A 20785-nucleotide genomic window follows, 5' to 3' on the forward strand; every position below is an offset into this window, starting at 1 on the left:
CGTCTCGCGCGCGAATATCGTTAGGATTAATAGACGAAGCCAGTTTACACAGCAGTTGCAAATTATCGCGCACAATACGTCGTATCAAATATCGACACTCGAATAGTTAGGACGGTGTTTCTACTTATACATAACAGGTGCCGATGAGGACCATGACAAGCAACGAGTCCATTAGAGGTACGGGCCATTGAAAGAATATACGTTAAAACAGGCCATTTTTTGAAGTGAAATTTATTAACGGAATCAATTCATCTATGTTAATTTTTTAATGTAAACATTCCTCTGCCTTTTACATAAATGTTTTTTCTATATTTTTCTCATTCGTATTTCTGACACGAATTGTAAAACTTTTCAAAATCGTTTATTGTTTCTCCTCTAAATATGTTTTTTGAGGAGCGATTTCGATTCTGCTTTCTACCATGGATGGTTTGTACTATACACACACGTCACACATATGCACGTATATACAGAAGGCAGGCGCGACGTTCTTCGCGCGGAAGACGCCAGCCGTCGCGATGCCAGAAACCAGCTGCGTCTCAGCTGTTTTCTATCCGTTTCTCAATTTCTCTTTCTCTCGTCTTCTCTCTCGCTCTATTCCATTTTCGAGGACGTTTCGGCATTTTAAAATAAGATGATAAATTTTCCGAGCACAATTTTTCACTACGCGATGCTCGATTCAACTTCTTACATTGTATGAACAAATAACAATTCGATACTCGAAACAACACTCAAATGAATATTTTACTACGGTAAAGATGTATCGTAAGATATAGAATGAAAGACACATAGAAAAGGTTTAAACGACATGATCGTAGGCACATTTTAAAACAACGAATCGATTGATTTAATCGATTTCACGCGAGAGAATTTCAAGAGCTTCACGATGATTCAGTCGGACAAACCATAAGCAAACGAATAGAAGATACGTGATATATCCGGATGGAAGAGGGACGCGAGCCCAGGAAGAAGAAGCTAAGCTGCTGATGGCTCGGTAAAACGAGGAAACAGCTGTTTAATTTTATCCGGCTCACCTGTTTCGTTCGATAGTCGCTCTCGTTTTTACCGCGGCCACACTGTATAGCAGCCAGACTGTATAGCAAGTATACGTAGCGTAATACAATACGCGTTCTTTGTGAACGCGAGACACAACGAAGCTAGTCGTGTAATTATTCGGAGAAGGAGCCTCTTTGAATCTGTTGAGAGCGGCACGGCATGGAAAGAGTCGTAAAGTGCGAGAGACATGGAAATTTCGGTGTCGCGATAGTTTGCATGCACCAGCACTCGTGGTGCAACGCTTTGTCGTCAAGACTGTACTTGATCTTGATAATTCTGCGTCACGGACACAGCGGAATCCGTTTTTGAGCGGCGCAAAGTAATAGAAAAGCACGACCGAGGCATACCCGTTAACTCGATGAAGGGTGTCAGAAACAGTGGTCCGGATCGAACGTTTCCAAGAGGGTCGATCCGGCGAACGAGCGGCGCGGCGTGCAGCTTCTAGCGGACACGAGTTTCCAGAAGCTTAGAAAACTAAGGTTTGGAAAAGTTTTCGTTAAAAAGTTGGCCCTTTCATCCCGCAAGTTGGATTCGTGGCGCGATCGATTTTCGCGGATAGCTACGCGAACGCATATTCCGATCGGGGGATCGTCGATCGAGCAACAATACGGTTGTGCGTTTTTCTACACAGTACCGCGAAAATGCTGTAAAATCGGCTGACGCGGTTTCTCTCTCGCGAAAGGAGTGACTTCGTGCTATTGACATCCGCTCTTCGTGGTATCGACATCTCGGTACAAGCCAGCCCGTGCCGGCAGCGCGATTTTGTGCGTCACTTCCACGGTATGGTGGAAGGGAGAGTGAGTGAGATAGCGAAAAGAGGGAAGGGGAGGTGGTGGGTAGGGATAAACGAAGAGAGAGAGAGAGAGAGAGAGAAAGAGCGAGAGAGGGCGAGGAGAGGAAATTCGTTGGACGAACACGAGCTACGTCGGTATAATTTTCACAAGCGCGAAAATTACTCGGATCAGAGCCGATAAGTCGTAAATTACGAGTGCGCGCATCGGTACGTTCCAATCGGCGTGTAAAACGCAAGATTCGTTTGCCTGCGAATGACGGCATCAGCCGCCGCTGAAACTTACGATTACTCGTCCGACGTATCGAACTTTGCGTCGAAATCCTAACGCAATTCAATCGCGCGCGAATAGCAATAACACGTCCGATTATCGGGCACGACGCGATTCTTTCTTCCACTAACAGTCGTGCTCATCATTTCTCTGCGAATAATCGCGAGCCGGTAAGCATCGAGAAACGATATATGCGACTCTGATTTCTTACGATAGGAGGGATGACTCGTTGTTACGTCGTACGGATTCGAGGCGACGATCTTTGTTCGATACGGAAGGAAAAGTGGGAAACGGGGCCCGTTGAAAATTGACGGAAGATAGAGGTACGGAAAACGGTGTAGAGGTTATTCAGGAATTTCGGCGCGATGACGCGCGCACGTAGAGGAGCGTACATGCCGATGACAGGACCGTGACGGAGTGCTAATAATACGTATAATAGGCCGGTAGAGCGGCGCGCGTGTGTTGGTGTGGTCGCGCATGAATTCGTGCCGATAAGCAGGGGCAGGGACAGGGATAGAGAGATATTCTATCTAGCGCGCATACGCGTATAGATAGTTGGCGTTGGTCCGGAGTATAGAGAAGCGTGGCCATGGTCACGGATTTCGATTGCGTGCACGATACTTACAAGTTTGAAGCGTTCGCGAGCGTTGTTGTCACGTTCTAAACGAAGAGTCGATCGATCACGATATCGAATGTCCGATCGATGTACACGTGTACGCGTTCGAAATCGATAGAAGCAGAATCGATACTTAGGACGATCCTTCGTTTTCTCTCTCTTCTTTCTTCCGATTATACCTTTTTACCGGCGATGTTTTCTGGTTCGGTCACGTGGTACGCGAGTCGCGCGAGACCGAAAAAATTGGTCGATCGGAGAGATACGGCGCGACGTACGAAGATCGTCGCGAGAATAAGAGGAAAGGAAGACGAGAGGATGGCGAGCTATTTCTCAGTTTCAACCGCAGAGACTTTCTTCGCGAGAATATATCGACGCGTCAAGAGCAAACTAGCCCGTTTACGATAACCACGCGTGCATATATATACCGGCCGTATTACCGCGGTTCGCTCGCGCAGCTTTCAAACGCGTAAGTACGTCTACCTTGAATTTAGTTTTGCGATCACCGGCCATCGGGCGTGGTGGCGAGTTCTTGGATCCGTTACGATCCAGTCGATGAAAATTTCAATGGAAAACCGAGAAGATCGTAGCGAGTGTCGCGTATCTCTCGGTTCCCGCCTGTTCCTGGCCGATTGTTTCGATGGTCCAGAGGACGGTGGATGGCAGAATTGCCGGTGCAGCCACGGAGCGAGAGTAGAGGTTGCGTGGTAGAGATTGCAAGCCACCACCTCTCTTCCTCGTCCACCTCCGGTCGGCGCCGTTCTTCCAGTTCTCCGGCGCGACGAGACGTTCAGTCGGCTGGCGACAGCCGTCCGTGCTTCGCGTTCCTTCCTATCGCGCACGCTCTGTTTCTCGCCCGCGAAATTTCCTCGTTGTCTCCGCTCTTCACCTTCTGTTCGCGCCTCGCGGTTCTACCGCTGCTGTCGTCGTTCGATCGTTCGCGATCGTTTGCAAAGGGAAACGGTGGACGCGATGAAACGCGTGGTTGTGGTGGTCACGCGCCGATCGCGACGATTTCGCTAAATCGGTGTCGCCGGTGACCGACGGTGACGTCGACGATCGAGAAATCGCGCGGTCCGTTTCGCGCTGCAGCCCTTTTGGATTTCCCGAAGGTTGATCGTCAGGCTGACAGGACCGAAAGCCCTCGATCGGTGATCGAAAGAGGTAGGCGGATCTTCTCGATTCTAGTAGCTTTGAGACGAGTAAATTTCAAATGCTCGACGGTGTTCGACGAGTTCGAATCTATTTAAAAACCCAACTACTTTGCGTTTCGCATCGACGGCAAAGCAACGCGGTCCAATGGAAAAAAGAGAAGAACGACGAAACTGTCCGGAATACGAATAAGATGAAACACGACCGTCGTAAGGCCGTTCTCGTCGAAGTAAACGGACGAAAGTCTCGTGCGCGCACGTGTGTGTCGAACGAAAGGAAGAGAGGAACGGCGGAAGGCAACCAGCCGAACCGATGCTCGAGGAAACTCGGTCGTTTTTCGAGAAACGAAATGGATAGGCTACCAGTGAGTAGAAAACCGAAGTAGGAAAAGCGCCAGGTGCATCGTTTCGCACGATATTTGTCAATAATCGATGGCGTACCTGCTCGCGATTAACCATCGACCATTAACCATTTCGCCGTCGATCAAACGATACGCGATATTCGCGCACACCCGTTGCTCGAGCTCGAACCCGGCACCTCGGCAGACGACTAAATTCTTCCGATTTTCGATTGGCGACGCTTTAAATTCTTCCAGAGGTCGTAAACATTAGAACGAGAAAAGTTGCAGCCAGTTGCGTTCGAAGCGAATGAAACGACGCAACTTTTCCATATAAATTTCCGCTGTCGTTCCTGTAGCGACAATTCCGAGTTTTCGAAAGAAATCGATTCACGACGCAGAATCGGAGAATCGGATCGCGAAACGTTGGTAGCTTAACGCGTGGCGTGCACGTTGCACTGTGAACCGGATCGATCGATCGATCGATCGGGGAAGAGCCATCGACTTGGCGTACTCGGCGAATCCGATTAACACGCAATGGACGTTTGTGGATAACGGGAAGCGGCGAACACGGAAACGCGATCGGTCGTGCTCGTGGACGCAAATTCAGTCGCGTGTGCGTCCATACGTAGCAGCACGAGACACGCGCTAGCGTTGGCCCGCTATACTCTCATCTCAAGTATTATATCGATTAACTGTTGGTAACAGAAGTGAGGCAGAGGAAAGCTCGTCGGAGGGTGGCATAGCTTTGGCTTTCCTATATTATTAATCTTGCGCGCCTTCTCTCTCCCTCTCTCTCTCCTTCTTTTTCCTTTCCCTGCCAGCCTTGTTCTCTCGTTTTCTTTTGCTCTTTGGCCGCTCGACCCTAGCCGCGCTTTCTCTCCGCGCTACCTGGTAAACCTGGCGTATCCTGTGCCGATCAACGGACCTGGTCAGCCATCGTGGACAAGTTGGACGCTTCGAAGAAAACCGATGATTTTTACAGCGCGGCGAGTGGTAGGTGTTCGCAACGATGGCCGGTTTGCACGCTTGTCGTTGGACGAAGTTTTTCTCGGCGAGATGCGGCAGGAAAACGCGGGCAAATCGATTAAGCGCGCAACAATGTGTCGACGATGATAATAAAAAGTCTTGCGAAAGAAGAAATCCTGCTGAAATAACAGAGATACCGAACGGGTTAGGGAAGGGGGATACGTTTGGTAAACGCGTAATTCGCTGCACGCGCACTTTTTTCGGTACACCGCAATTTCTCGTGGCTTTCCCCGGGCGAAGAGCCGACCGTGAAGCCGGATAGGTGGGCGAGCGCAACGAGCGAAACGTCAAATGCCGAGCTGAACGCGACCTTTGTCTGCTCGTGACATCTTCGTAACGCGAACGAGTTCGAGCTTCGCAACTGGTTGCCCCGGCCGAGGTTCTTGCCAGCGGCGAAACGAGCGTTTTGCGGTGGGAAAAGTGATAGTCGCGCTTCGGCAACCTCCGCTCGAGATTTGCCTTCGACAAAGGTATGCCGTTCGATCGTGTGCTCCGCGGCGATTCTTCGTTACGCGATGACGCGCACAGAGGTCGAACAAGAGGGTGAAGGAGGCGGGCGGAAGAGTGAGGGAAAGCGCCTCCGTCAAAGGCCGGTGCGAGCAAGAAGACACACGATGGCTGTGCGTGACATTTTTGTAATGAAAGGAAGCCAAACGTACGCGACGCGGTCTTTCAGTACGGCAGACATCTGGTCCGGTTGCCTGGCAGCTTCCTCTTGGTTGCCCGTTCTAATATTGGAAATTGCGTTCCTATCCGGCCGCGCGGGCGTGCGCCATCTCCTCTCCGACGAGCACCGTACCATGTGCAGGACATATGTATAAACACAAGCGCAGTCTGCCGCGATGGCGAAGTCGTTTCCTTTGAAACGCGTTCGCGATCGATCCAAACCTACTCTTTGTCGTCGGCGTTGTCTTCTCAGCTATCTCGCGGAAGGACTTACGCGCCCTTCGCTCGTTCGATGCTCGTTGCTCTCTGCAGGGAAAGCGTAGCGGGGAAAACGTTCGGCGGCAAAGGGTCGCGCGAACGAGAATCCTTCGACGCGGCGCGGTTCGATCGGGGAAAAAAAGCGTACGTGAGCTCGCGTTCGTATCCCCGTGCGCACAACACAGCTGCGCGCAATTACCGACGGTAGAGCCTTGGATTTTCTGCCATGGCACGTATATCGTTTCCCACCGACTCTGCGCTCTTGTTTGCTTAACTAAGCGTCTTAACGAATTGCCGCGGCCGCGCATCTACCCCCGGCCCCTCTTCCTCCTCTCTTCCCTCTTCCTCTCTTTTCTCTCGCTTTTCCGAAACGCCGATCGATTCCACCCGCGTCGACTCGCGATATTCGATAGATCGAAAGGGCCAGCTACGAATACTCGGCCTGGATTTTCCGAGCTAATCGCTCTCGACAGAGTCGACCAGCGATACGTATATACGTGGAAACACTTGCGACTTGCGACAACCGGGTCGCGTAAATTGCAGACATCTGTAACAACAGAAGGAGAGATGGGCCGTGACGGCGATTAAAATTATCCGAGCCATCTGTCGCGATAAAGGCCGGTCGACAGGTTGAGCGTGTTACGCGCTTTCCAGCGAGGCGCGTTCGACCATCGCGTTCGTAGGATTGCGCGCGCGCGATCCACCAATGAATATCGTTCGTGAACCGATCGACGCACCGATATCGTTTCCAACGATATGCAATCGTACGCGGCATCGCGTTGCCGTAGAGCGGTACGCGCGACTCGCAAACCGCTCCCACCTCCGGTATCCTCGCCGGTATCCCACCTCGCCGCGCGTCCCTCGTTACGGTCAACGTGGAAATTAATCCGGATAATTACTTTTCTGCAACGCTCGAAAACTTTGCCCGGACGTTAAAGCGCCGCGTAGGTCGATCGCCGGCGTCGCCGTGTTAATTTCAATGAAATTCTATGCCGTGGAAGCAGTTTGCTCCGGGCGATCGACGATGCCGTTAATTTATTCGGCAATTCGGCCGATGATCGCGATCGGGGGCTCGTTATCGTTTTTACGATTCGCGTGGAGAAAAGCGGCATCGACCGACCGCTCGGCCGCTTTCGTCGTTCGTTTCCTCTTTGCATTTCGCGTTAATAACGAGACCATGTGCCACCCCGAAGGCAGTCCCGCGTCTACGGTTACCCACGCTCCAGGTTCCATTTCGACGTTCCACTTTCCGAATCGCGAAACATCGCGACTATAGGCTTCCCTTTTTCCCCTCGACGATCGGAAACGATGTTGTAGGAATTTACGCGGACGAGTTTCGTTTCGAGAAACGGAAACGTCCCTGTATTCTCCGTTTAATCGCGCGTTTAACGGCCGTTATTTATTCGGTTCGCCGCTCTGCAACGTTCAATTATTTGGATATTCAGAGCGAGTCGTCGAATCGCCGAATCGCGATAGATCCCGGCTGGTTTGTAAAACTGCCGCTTCCATTAAAATCGGTCATCGGTATGCGTGGTCGGCTGCTAGTTGCTGAGCACGTACGCGAAATATGCGACCGTCGAGGCACGGCGCGATGCGACACGGCGCGTCGAGGTAATCGCGAAATCGAATCGATCAAATACGAATCGCGGTGGGACGCGCGATCGCCCGCCTGTATCTTCGGCTTGGTTCCTTCTCCGATCTCCGCACGGCTTTGTCGAACGCGTTCCACGCGCCGACCGAGCCTATCTAGCCTTAGATAGCTCGCGGCTGTTTTTCCGCTTTTCGGTAAGAATAAACGCGTATGCGCGCTCGTCGAAAAAATAGCGAATCAATGGATCGCATGTTGAACAGGCAAGAAGTCGGGTGACGAGAGCATGAAGGTGGAGGATGGAATGGCAACTACCAGTACTCCGCTGCACAAGGTGAAGGAAGAGGCCAAGGAATACTTCGGTTATCAACAATCGTCGGAAGCGTCGTCGGCGACCACGACAGCGACGACAACGATGACGACGCCAACGACGACAACGACCGCGACCACCAAGACAACGACCACGACGACCACCACCACTACGACGAGCATGACGACGACGACAACGACGACGACGACCACGACGGCGACAACGTCGACGTCGCTGGCAACCGTCGCGAGCATCGTAACGCCGCCCAACTCCAGCACGATCGTCAACGGTACCGGCGGCGTAGTTGCCAGCGTCGCTACCACTCCACCGACCACCGTACCGAACGTATCGTCACCAGCGGCCACCTCTGCGCTGCACCAATCTACCGGCGTGGTTTGTCATCTATCGGCGCCAGCGTCTTCCGTCCTGGTCAACGCCGATCCCTTTCCCGTCGATCTCGACCTCAAGACCAAGATCAAGGGTGCGTTGTTTTCTATTTTCTTCGTTCGACCGATCGAGTCCGTGGGGATGGTCCGTGAGCAAAAGACGCGCTCTAACCACGCCACGATGGATGTCCGAGAGAGAGAGAGAGAGAAAGAGAAAGAAAAAGAGTAAGAGAAAGGAAAGTGGAGAAGGAGGAATACATCCGCGCGTGTTTCGAGCGTTGGCGCGCGAAAACGTTCGGTCGGGTTAGCTGTGGGCGCATCGAACGTTAGTTCGGGATATTGCATAGGGGTACCCGTATATCTAGTCCGCGACCGTGCTCTCGTTCGAATCGTACGTTCAGACCGAACAGGTTATCTGGCAGACGGGCTACTGGAGCCCGCAGCTACTTTGGGAACGGGGCTGGGGGAAAAAAGGTCGCGCCGCTTCTCTCGTCAAAGGCCCGTCACGGTCCGTTCGTCCGAACAGGGTTCCATCCTCCTGTCTCGTATTCGTAGTCGATCGTTTTTTCGATTCTGCCAAGTTCGTGGAACACGCGTGCGACGTCTGGTTGGATGATCGGGGACACGCGTGCCAGATTTCCTCCGAAATCTGTTCGGTAAGTTTGACGTAAGCGCGACCGCGTTTACTCGTGGAAGAGTATGGTCGTACGGAAGGAGGGGGGGGAGGGGGAGGGGGGCAGAAAACGAGAAAAAGAAAAGATGGCGCAAAGTGGAGCACGTGCACCGTAAGCCAACGGAAACGTGTGTGCGTGATCGTAGAACGGTCGACGCGGAAACTCCTGCGAACAGTCAGCGAGGCCGGGTGGTTGGTTGGTCGGCCTCGGTGTGTTGGTTAGGTCTGTTGGTGGAACCGGCTGACTGCCTGGTCCAGACGCGATAAGGCACGTCCAACGCTTCCAGCGGGATTCTGCTCGAGGCTGATATCATATCCGGTACACCGTCGGCATCCCCGACGCTGCCGTTCGAGGTATTTTGCGATAGTCGCCCGTACCACGGCTCGTAGTCACCCGTACCACGGCTCGTAGTCGCGCGCTCGTTCCCTTCCTCGCACCTTCTTCTTCCGGATATGCTTACGGCGTACAGAACGCATCTATCTTTCTTTTCAGCCGACGTAACACACGCGATTCCCCGTGAAACTTTCCTCCGGGATACGAATCGAACGCGAACGCGTTAAACTTCGCGTTAGTAAATCGGATTTCGCTGGATCCGTAGGACGACGCGTCGTATTCGTACCTTATAGCGGGTAACCACCTCGTTGCTTACGATACGGCGAAGAGAGAACGAGCATTCGGAAAATCGGCAGAGACAGGCCGAGAAAAAAGACGGAAAAACGAGTGGAAAGAGACGGCGGTGCAGAGAGAAGAAAGGGAGAAGGAGAAGGGAGGAGAGGCGAATAGGGGAGCATGGGGTGCGGCTAGGAAGGGATTGCGATCAAAGCCATCTGTTGCATTGTCCCGGCAATTAGGAGGCGACAGCTGAGTCCCAGCGTACTTACTTCCACCCAGGGACTCTCAGCCGAGTGGAGCACGTGCGCTTTATCGATCTCCCTTGGTACTCGTGCAACGGTCGTCTACGAAGACAACGAACCGCCTCCACGCTGCTTCTCCCGTGTGCTCCAGGTGCTGCCGAAGCTGTCGCCGCCGCCGCCGCCGTCACCGCTGCTACCGCGAGATACGCGTTTCTTGGAACGCTTTTCTCTCCCAACTAACCGATCTCTGTCGATAACCGCTTCGCGCGAGAGTTTCCAATAATTCACGGCTACGAATCGTCGTCCACGAATCTTCTCGTTGCTCTATTTTCTCTTGCGGATTTTTTCGTAATATGCACGCGCTATTCGGCTTTTCTTTCCCAGTTCCTTGTCCCCTTTGCGCGTTTTCAGCGCCTCGGGAACGACGAACGTAGGAAGAATTTCGATCGGGGGTCGTTGGGCGGGGCGATATTACGAACTGGATTTGCGATCGATGCCGTCGCACGACGACCGTAAGGTGCGTTCTAGGTAGTTTAGCCCGAGTTCGGATACAGGTAATTAGCTGTTGGCTACCGACGTCAGGTGGCAGTGACACGGTAGCGGCGGCGACCTTCTTTCGTTTGACCCTTTCCCTCTGTTTTACACGGTTCGTCGCGCCTAGCGTCGATTCGCGTTTGCACGCTGACGGAGGCGTAGATGCGCGTTAGCGAGACGGAGCGCCGAACAGCGAAGGGAGAAGGTAGGCGAAGAAACGAAAGGCAAGGGATATCGTTTCGTCGATTAAGCGTAGTCAGGGTTGCGTGATCGGACGATTTCTGGCGCTAGACACGCGAGACGATGATACGACAGGGCCACGAAACGACAAGACGCGAGATCGTTCGTCGTATAACTTTTCGGTATTGGCATACGTATTGGAACGCCGGGCTTTGCCACGCATACCACGAAGCCGGAGGCATTCCGCGAGATAACGCGCGGTACACGGAATGGGAACAAGGCAAGGTGGATGACACGGCCCGTAATTGCATGTTATCCGCTGCTCCCACGCACAGAGCACACGGTTGACGCGCATCTGTGCCTCGCACCGATGCGAGTGTGTGCGCCTATCAACGCGTTTGTAAACGAGTGGCCGATTCGCCTGCCCGTTTCACGTGGTCCGTGGTTGACGGTTCCCCGGATGTACCGAGCACAAAGGACGTTTGCGGGCGCCCCGTCCCTTTGCCGCGTTAAACGTTCTCTTTCTCTCTCTCTCTCTCTCTCTCTCTCTCTCTCTCTCTCTCCCTCCCCACTTTAACGAAACAAATCGTAGCTTTTCCCTTTGACGATCTCCTTGCGCGAATCCCGTCTCCGTCCAGCGCGGCGAACGAACCAACGAATATTTTGTTTCAGTGTCCTCGGCAGCCAGGGACAAGGTCTCGCGAGAAGATGCTCAACCGGAAGTTCATTCGCCCTGCTCTCATCATCAAAAGATCTCAACCGCGGTACCGGCAATCGGACAACCGAAACAGAGCAACGGCGCGCCTCGGACAGACCACAAAGGAACAACGATCGTTGTTTGCTCGGCGTCCTCCGACAGCGGTAGTCCTTTACCCTCGCACTACCTCAAACCCGAATCGGAGGACGCGGCTGGATCCGCTGGAAGCAGCGGTACCGGCGGTGGCAGTGGCAGCGTGGTTAGCAGCGGTGCAAGCGCCAACGGATCCGTGGCCAACTGCAGGACGGAAGAGCAAAGCGATGTACCCGCACCGTCGAACGGCAACGGCAGCAACAGCACCACCACCGCTGCTACTAGCACCGGCAACAGATGCATCGCCGGTGTTTTCGCCGGTCACGGTGAGCTCAAGAGCGTGCTCGGTACCGTCGTGAAATTCGCTACGGGCATCTCTCCTGACACCGGCGACACTGTGCTTACCCTGGTGTTGGCGCTTCTGGTAAATCCGTCACACGTTTTCTTCTCCTCGCTTCTTTGGTTTCCCATCGTCCATGCCAACCTTGCGAATTTAGCTAGCGCGATCCGTGGCTGCGCGTGTTTCCTGCCAGTCGGTCGTAGCATGCACGAAGTTGCCTCGAAGGGAACGTAACACGCGAGTTGATCCGAGCGACGACGAACAACGCGCAACGCGTTCTCGTCAAATGAAACTAGACAATCGCTTCTCTTTCCTTCTTCTTTTTCCCGCATTTCCTTTTTTTTTCTCTTTTCTTCTCGTTGCAATACAACGATATTAATCGCATACAGACGAGGCGATCGATCGAACGGATTCTTCCCTTCGTTGCCCAACGATATCCTCGCTAGCGCGCGTTCGTGAGACGTAGCGCGTGCATGCTCTTTCGAGAATTCGGCGGAAGAAGCGTAAGGACATCGGGCACGTCGGGAAGCTACTAGAAGGTTCCGTGGCACGTGTGACGCCACACAGACATCTACACGGGTTACGCTCGTTACTGCATAGAGAGTGGGGTTCGAAGCCTTTTCAAGGACCATGGGTCACCAAGTCGGTCAGTCTGAGAATGACCAGCCAACTGTCTACGTTTCACGACACTCACCTATATTTCCCGTAACAATTGTTTAATAAATATCACGTAATATCGTTTCAACAGAAACATCGTGTCTTCCACGGATTATTAATCTTAATTCCGAGATTAAATTCTAACGCTTCTGATAAGAGGAACGAACGAAAATCGCTCTAACAATGCCATGGTCGTCGAAACGATACGACGTGTCTCGAGCTCGTTCAAACTCTGGCAAATATCTCGAATACGTATAACGCGATCGGGCGCGTATGAAGCTCGCGTGCGTTCCACAAACGCGACACCTGCTACCCGTGCTACATCGTAAAACATCGTGGCACGTGACAAACGTAAAGTTCGCCTCGCCTCTTGTTTCCGACAATTAGCCGACTATACGGACGACTTTTTTTTCTTTGTAGAGCGGCACTATGACCGCGGAGGAATTTCACTCGGCCCTCCAGGAAGCGACCAACTATTCCCTGAAAGGTTTCGTCCTACCGCATCTGAAGCAACAATTGCCATCCTTGCAGAGAGATTTGAGCAACGCTGCCAGAGCAACCAACCAAGTGAGTTCCGCTGGATTTGTACTCGGCTGGCGAAAAACTCTGCGCGGAAAGAAATTTTCCTTATTTTTTCCTCCCGATCCAAATTTCTATCGCCTCGAAGGTTACCGTCGACTAGCCGTGCTCCGATATAGGTTAGAGTTATGTCACGCACACAGTCGCTGAATTTTCCACAACGAAGGCGGAGGAGAGCAAACGCGTTCGGGAGTAGCGGGTAAAATCAACAGAACTCGGGCTGACCGGCTGTCGACCTGTTTTAATTTCCCAGGCTACTTCGCGACTCGTGGGTGAGGCGCGCCAGCCTGTTTCACGGAAAGATAGACGACCGAATCGAAGATATAAAGACGAACGCGAGAAGTCTGCGTCTTAACGAAAAACGGGATTCGTCGAGCGACGTCGTTTGTTCGCTTCCTGTTTCTCTCTCTCTCTGTGTTTTCCATTCGTTTTTCCCTTCTTAACGAATTAAAAAGTCGAAAACCGTGGCCAACGTGAGAAACGTTGAAACAAACGCTGCCGTAAACTACGATGCGTTCGACGATTGCAACGACGATCGAAATTTACGCAAAGCGAAAGAACGTAAGCCCGAGTCGATTCGTAGCAAATTGGAATTCGTATTCCGACTGAATTAGGACGAAGAATAAAGTTCAGTGGGAAAAATGAACGGAAGAGAGATTTTCGACCGCGTTACCGTTCCCAGCTGGTACTTGTCTCTCGAGACGGCGAAAATAAAATGGAAGACGACCGGGCGAATCCGGAGGTGAGAAGAGAGGAAAAGAGGAGAGAGATCAGCGAAAGACAAAAGGATGGAAAATGTGTACCGAGGAACACGGACGAGCGAGTCGTAGCGTGGTAACGAATTGCAAATTAATAAGAAGGATTTACATTTCTCGAGGCAGCTAGCGGTAAAATATCGAACGAGGGGTAACGACGATTAATTCCTTCGCCAGCCGTCACCCTTCCTTTCCTTCTGTGTATTACGTTCGTACGGCAAGCGAACAGCCGCAGATATTCGATCCAACGTGCTGTTACACGCGTAACTTTACCGATCGTCGATCGCGTTAATTGAGAGTCGCGAAAGCAAGAAACCTGCCGACGGAGAAGAACTCCGATATGATATTGGAAGCGATAAATCCTAGGTTGACGAGTACGCGGCTCAAAGGAGGCTAACGAGTTGCCAACTTTGTACGAAAGTCGTCAGCCTTCGGAAATATCGAAGAATCGTGGCCGATCGATGTTTCTTTTCCTCCTTCGAGCGGAGTGCGAGGAAATCGAGTCGATCGATCGCTCAACCGTCACCTCGAGTCGGCGGCATTCGTAAAACGGATAACGATCAAATACGCGTTTGCTTCTCTTTTCCACAGAGTTGCGCGCAGTTTTTGCGATCGAACGAGGCGGCGGTTCTGGAGGCTGTCGGTTTGGTGACTGCGTCGGACCACGTCGAGATCTTCGGAGAGTACGCCGGTAACGGAGCTGCGAGTGGAAACGGCGGCAACCAGTGCCCTGCTCATTACGGCATCAGATCCAATTCGAACCCTGGTATTGGCGCCATTCAGCACACGAACAACGCTACGCCCGGTTTCCATCATTATTCCAGCGGCACATCGCACGCACCGAAGCGACGCGCCTCCGATACACCGTAAGTTTAGGGTCGCGTTACCGATCGTTTTCGGCGCGATCTGTCTCATTCGTTTTTCCATCGATTTGCTCGCGCGATAACCGCGCAACGGCGATCGCGTTGCGAACGTATCGGCAACGTATAAATCGCCACGCGTAAATTGCTCGCGGTCGAACACGACCGCGCGAAATCTTTGCTCGTCTATAACGATAATTCACGGAGTAACGAACGCGACGCACCTGCGCGCGTACGTAGTACGTTTGCCAAGCCGCAAACGCGGCGATGCGTGGCACGGCTGGTTTCGGTAAAATCTTGGCCAGGAGCCTGCATTTCTCAGTCATGTTTGGCAAACCAATAGAGAAACGATGGCTCGCTTATCGAATCCCTTCGGCGGTCGAACGATCGATCGCTGAAGGATTTCACGCGTCCGCGCGATGCCAACGCTCCGATGTTTCGGCAAATAGACGATCGCGGTCGACCGTGATCTAGAATCGATCGATCGTTCGTATATAAAGGACGTTTAGGTATTTCCCGTCGGAATAGGATGTGTTCGCCTGGCTGGAGAAACGGGCGCCGACGCGACGCGAATCCAAAGGCGACAAAACGCGACGTGCGCGTTGGCGCAGCCAGCCTGGCCTCCTCTCGATATGTCTGCTCCTGACGTTTCCATATATCATCGGGGCACCACCTTTCTCGAACACCCCGGCCGTCCTACTCCCTACCCTTCGACTACCGGCAAACTTGCCTCGAGTACCTCTACCTATCAACGTTCTACCAATGCAGCCTACATTCTCCCTTTGCTCCGCATCACCGCTTTCACGATTCCATTCCGCCTCCGAGCTGTACGCGACCACGCAACGGCGTACGATTCTGGGAACGATCGTCTCCTCCTCGTTCGTCCTCTTTCCGTTCGTTGTCGCGTTCGCGACTTCGTTTATCGCTGATCGAAATATCGCAGGTATTACGAGAACGGTGGCGCTCTCCTCGAGGACGTTCCGGTCTATGGAAAGAGACTGACGAATCCATGGAGTCATCATCATCCGCCGCAACCGCAACAGCAACCGTCCGGCGACGGTTCCTCCCCTTATTGCTGGTATCATCCGCTTCATTCGTCGAGTGGATCGATTCAAGGTCTCGGACATCGTCATGCTCACGGTCACGGTCACGGTCACGCTCACGGTCACGGTCAGAGTCACGGCCACGCTCATGGTCATGGCCAGGGTGACGGTTCTAACTCGATACCGACCAGTTCCGTGCAAATTAGTCAGATGAACGCGTTCTCCGGCCCTCATCACCTGGCTCGGCAACAGCAGCAGCAGCAGCAGCAGCAACAAATAAGTCACGTGCAAACGCAAAACGGAAGCCTGGACGACGAATGGAAGAACATTCATATGATGTTGAACTGTATCCTCGGTATGGTGGAAAAGACGAAGAAAGCTTTGGCCATACTACAGACTCGTGGATGTTTCGCAGCGTCGACGCCGGCGCCTCCCTTAGCTGCCACGAGCACTGTACCGGCTCAGAATGGCGGCAGTACCGGTACCACCGTTGCCGCTAACAATCCGTCATCGACCAACGGTTCACAGGTAGAATCTTCGACGGGCGATCGCGAGGGTAGCTTGAAACGATTATCCGGCGAGATCGTGGCTCAGACGATCAGAGCGATCGAGGATAAGGTGGCGGAAGTGAAGAGGAAAGACGGTTGGTATTTTCTTTCTCTTTCTTCGTCCGAATGTAATCTATTTGTCGAACGCGTTTCGATGGAACACGCGAAATATCCAGCCGTTCTCGCTCGTCTTTTTAGAAGAGGCCGTGAAGAGGGCCGTGATGGCCGAGGTACAGCGCGCCGTGAGAGTGGCGGTAGCCGAGTCTAGAGCGAACGAACGCCTACGAGTTCATCGAATGCTGGATGTTCCGTTGTCTCAGAGAAACCACGGCGGCGGCCTTCGCCAAGGATCGTACCTTCGAGTACATGGTAACCATGGAGCGGTCGATGCGAACGCTAGGACCGTTGCCACCACACCGACCAATTCCGTTTCCAACTCGATTCCGTCGATCAACGAAGACGAGAAGGAAGCAGCGACGCAATTGCAAACCGTCTCGGGATCCGTGAGTATATGTGGCGTTTCGTCATCGCGATGCCGATCCTACCGTTTGCTCGCACCGTCAAATCGGTTTTCAGAGTTGTTGGAACTGTGGCAGACCAGCGTTGGAAACGTGCGGTGGCTGCGGAATAGCGCGATACTGTGGCTCCTTTTGTCAACATCGAGACTGGGAGGCCGGAGGTCACCACGCGACGTGTAACAATCCTCCGCCTCGCGAACCTCGAAGATCCGCGTCTCGCAGTCCGCCAAGAATCGCTAGCGTGAACGAGGCGAACGTCGCAGCACCGATACCGGCCAGCGGCGCGACCAAAGGAAAGTGACGTTACGACAGCAACTATTATCGATTCCGACGATTCACTAGACCGGTCCAATACGATTCGCGTTAATGTTAACGCAGCGTTCGTACCGCCAGACACCGCGCGCTCGCGATACATACGCTCCTTCCTCTATGTCGAATCATACATCTTCGCTGCCCCTTTCCCATTTCTACTGGTTTAGCTACTTGGTACAGGCTATATGCCACTCGGTTACGTTCTTGTTCTACTACGCTACTACCACCGTTGCATACTTCTACGAGGCAAAGTTGCGTATATTTTCCGAAATTCATTCGTCGGTAACATCGTCAAGCTAAATGGTTAAAGCAATTCCTTCAGTATCTACAGATGCAAAGTTACGGGAACAGTACGCGATGCGGATAAAACGGAAATTTTTCCTCTCTATGATCGTAGGTGTAACCGTTGGTCGAATTTCTTCTCTAGGATAGTACGTGTAACGGTTTGTTGTATTGCTATTTGATCGAAGCGACAAAGTAGAGATAAATAATACAAAGTGTATATATGTATATTTCGGATCGTAGATGGTTCGAATAAACGATCGTTTTAAATATTGCAAATATCAAATATAAGAATAGTGCCGATTCTTGCTATATTTCGATAATTCGTACGGCGAAGGTACGAATAAAAATTGAAAGACAAACGAAATAATGCCGCCCAAACAGCAAACGATCCCATAAACGTAATTTTTATGATACTACGTGATTTTACGCTACCAAAGAAACAAGAAGATGAAATACCAAAAGATGATAACAAAGAAAATGACGACACGTTATACGCTCTCTAGGTCTCTACGAACATGTAGCACGAAGAAACGATTACCTTTGACGCGGGGATATTTCGCGTGTTTCATCGAAATAAGTTTAGGATAATTTTCCGTTGTTGTTCCACGATCGTTATTGTTTCATTCGTCTTAGAGCCGTAATATAAGTAACACGAAACGTGGCGTAATACATTCAATTTTCCTCTTCTTTTACCGAAGTCGATGTACCGCGTAAAGTAGTGCGCTATCGATCTTTCTCCTAGTCAATTGATAGATTAATACGATGTTTTATTTTATACGCGTAACAGTGTATAAACGCATGTATACGTTTACGAGTCTAGTCATTGTCGAGTCGGCAGATGAAACGAGTTTATCAGTCGTGCGCGCGTTAGGAGAGGACTTTGCTCAAATCTAGACTACGAATCGTTGTATGTTTTTCTAGCTGTATTAAGTTGCAGGGATGTATGATGGATTCTATAGATTGTATTTACAAATTAAGAAAATACATGATTATTCTGTGTCATAACGCTTAAAGAACGAGCACTGGCATCGTTATTCTCTTCTGCGTTTATATTCTTTACATTTTTCTTTTTTTTTTACACACGGAGGCATTTCATTAATATAAACCACAAGATTTTGAGGTGTAAAAAGTGTTGTCCGTGATACTTGTAGCTGCTGGCTGTAGATGTCGCTGCTGCTGGGGTACTGCGCCATTTTTTCTTCTAATTTAGATGCGTGGAAGAAAAATAGGACTAAGGGCGCTGCGGGGTCCGATCCCGGGTCCCGAACGTTCGTAACCTAAGACGCTAACCACAGCGCTACCGTCATCCGGTCGAAGTTAGTGTCGAGTGTCGCGACAATTTCATAGAAAAACGTTATTTCCCTTTTTTCGCCGTATTCCCAATTATATCTACAAAAAGGGATCTGGTCTTTTCTTCCTTTCCTAACGCTTCCATCCAATCTTTCTTGTTTCTCGTAAATAGCGAAACGTTTAGTTTGTTAGACATGATTTGTCCGGATTTGGTCGAACGTAAAGATTCTCCGACTGCTGCTAACTCTTCCACGATCAATGTTCTCTGATTTATACGCGCCCATTCCCATATTCTGTCCAAGCTTCTGGAACCGTGTGTACTGCGAGCTAATTGCGCCCAGTATCCTTTCAATTTCTTCGCAAGCTTCTCCCTGCTTTTCTCGCCGATGTATTTGCTGTCCATAAAAGCGTCTACGATGCGGCTGCCTTTCGGATCTTCAAATATTTGCGCTAGTTCCTCCACGTCTGTTTCCAACAATGAATTAACCATTTTTATGGGTTTGTTAAACCTAAGAATGTCCTGTACGATCAAACTTCCGTGTAAGCTGATCGAACGTTTCAAATCGTTTTCCTTTTTCCCTTCTGAATTTTCCCAATGTTCGAACGTTCTTAGGCTTACTACACACGCCACGATTCGATGCTGTCTCTCGTTTGTTTCACACCCTAGAACTTTCAACAGATCAGTTACAAACGCACCTTGTTTCGTTTGCAGTCTCAAACATGCATTCGCCACGCTAACCAAAACACCGGTATGACCCGTGTCGAGGAGTTCGGTGAAATGCGTGTGAATTTCTTCGAATAATCGTTCGAAATGTTCCTTAGCGGTACAGTGATCGAATAATCGCTGTACGCTGAAATTTGTGCTCCGCATCGACGATAGCCGTTTCAAATTACCTGAAAAATATTCTTCGTAAATCGTATACAAAGATTTGGGACTGGCTACCGATAAGCAAGCCTCCAGCAATCTGGTCGAACTTTCTGCGTGAAAAATGTTGGATGGTTCCTGCTCCTCCTTTCCAGGCTTGAAACATTCTGTCGTAATTTTTTTAATGTACGTTTCCATCAATTCCGGAAACGTACCGTTCAAAGAATATAAGACGCTTTGCAATAATCCAGATGTAAGTTCGTCTTGACCAAATTCTAGAAACCGGGGCCACCTGTATAATCTGTTGCACGTTTCGAATAATAAGTCTTTGTACTCTTGTATGACCGATCGTCTTTCGCCAAATATCACCTTTTTTTTATCGCTACTACTGTCAGACTTGTCAATCAGCCCGCCGAGACATTCTATGACAGTTCTCAAAACATGATTAGCATACGTATCGAATACAAACTCCTCTATATTGTTGATAAAATATTTGCTTAGTTTCAACACGATGCCGTTGTAAGATTCTATTTCCGAATCTTTAACCTCTATATTGATATCTGCATCTCGTTTGATGCACGATCCCGAAATCGTCGTTTTGTTTCCTCTATCGGCGCAAACTACTATGATCTTTTGCAAAACATGGCTAGCGAACGTGTCGCTACTGAGAGGTCGTAAAGTAGATTTGAAAGCAGCGACTAACCTCTCAATCGTTTCTAACCTCGCGTACTTTAAAAGCGAGTCCAGTATCCTGGAACCAACCTGATTCCGGGCATATTCGACTTCTCGACCAAGAGTTTGTTCGTACACGTTATTCACAAATATCAATTTTTCTTCGGTAGTAGAGAAATCGCCTTTCATTAACTCCAGGATATGCACCATGTACTGGTAAGTCTCGGAGTCTACGTCGGACCCATGATTTCGTTGCCGTGCCAACTTTTTTGCCATCTGAATTTGAGATCGTTTCTTCTTTCGTTTTTTACCTCTTTCGTCGTTTCCGTGATCGTTGGCCATTGTCCGAAATAATCTTTCACTATCGCACGAAGCAATGAACACATAACCTTACAGCTACGGTCAGGTTAAAACTTACAACTTTCGAGTAGACAGCGCCATCTACGATTAGTCTCGACTTATAAACCACTGATACGTACGAGAGTAAAAATGGAAGCAAATATCGAAACACGAGCGCCATCTACGATTAGGGTTTCAACTTATAAACCACTGGTACGTACGAGAGTAGAAATGGAA

General features: G+C 50.8%; 2 protein-coding genes across 4 annotated transcripts; one reads left to right on the forward strand and one right to left on the reverse strand.

Annotated features, from left to right (window-relative positions):
• The first annotated feature begins 38 nt into the window (after positions 1-38).
• nvy (CBFA2/RUNX1 partner transcriptional co-repressor nervy) lies at positions 39-18398 on the forward strand. Of its 3 annotated transcripts, none has more exons than XM_033333592.2 (8): positions 39-177; positions 8021-8548; positions 11368-11909; positions 12903-13049; positions 14408-14682; positions 15620-16362; positions 16466-16770; positions 16844-18398. In XM_033333592.2, exons 1-8 carry the CDS (start codon positions 144-146, stop codon positions 17084-17086), a joined length of 2817 nt encoding a protein of 938 aa, XP_033189483.2. In that variant the 5' UTR covers positions 39-143; the 3' UTR covers positions 17087-18398. The 3 variants fall into 3 exon arrangements, with proteins under 3 accessions (XP_033189483.2, XP_033189492.2, XP_033189499.2); XM_033333601.2 differs by lacking the exon at positions 39-177 and adding an exon at positions 2096-3891; XM_033333608.2 differs by lacking the exon at positions 39-177 and adding an exon at positions 3901-7954.
• Positions 18325-20672, reverse strand: LOC117156534 (nucleolar protein 9). The gene has a single exon (XM_033333639.2). It carries the CDS (start codon positions 20549-20551, stop codon positions 18737-18739), a length of 1815 nt encoding a protein of 604 aa, XP_033189530.2. The 5' UTR covers positions 20552-20672; the 3' UTR covers positions 18325-18736.
• Positions 20673-20785: the final 113 nt, after the last annotated feature.

Source organism: Bombus vancouverensis, chromosome 8 (genome assembly GCF_051014615.1).
Source record: "Bombus vancouverensis nearcticus chromosome 8, iyBomVanc1_principal, whole genome shotgun sequence".
NCBI lineage: Eukaryota > Metazoa > Arthropoda > Insecta > Hymenoptera > Apidae > Bombus > Bombus vancouverensis.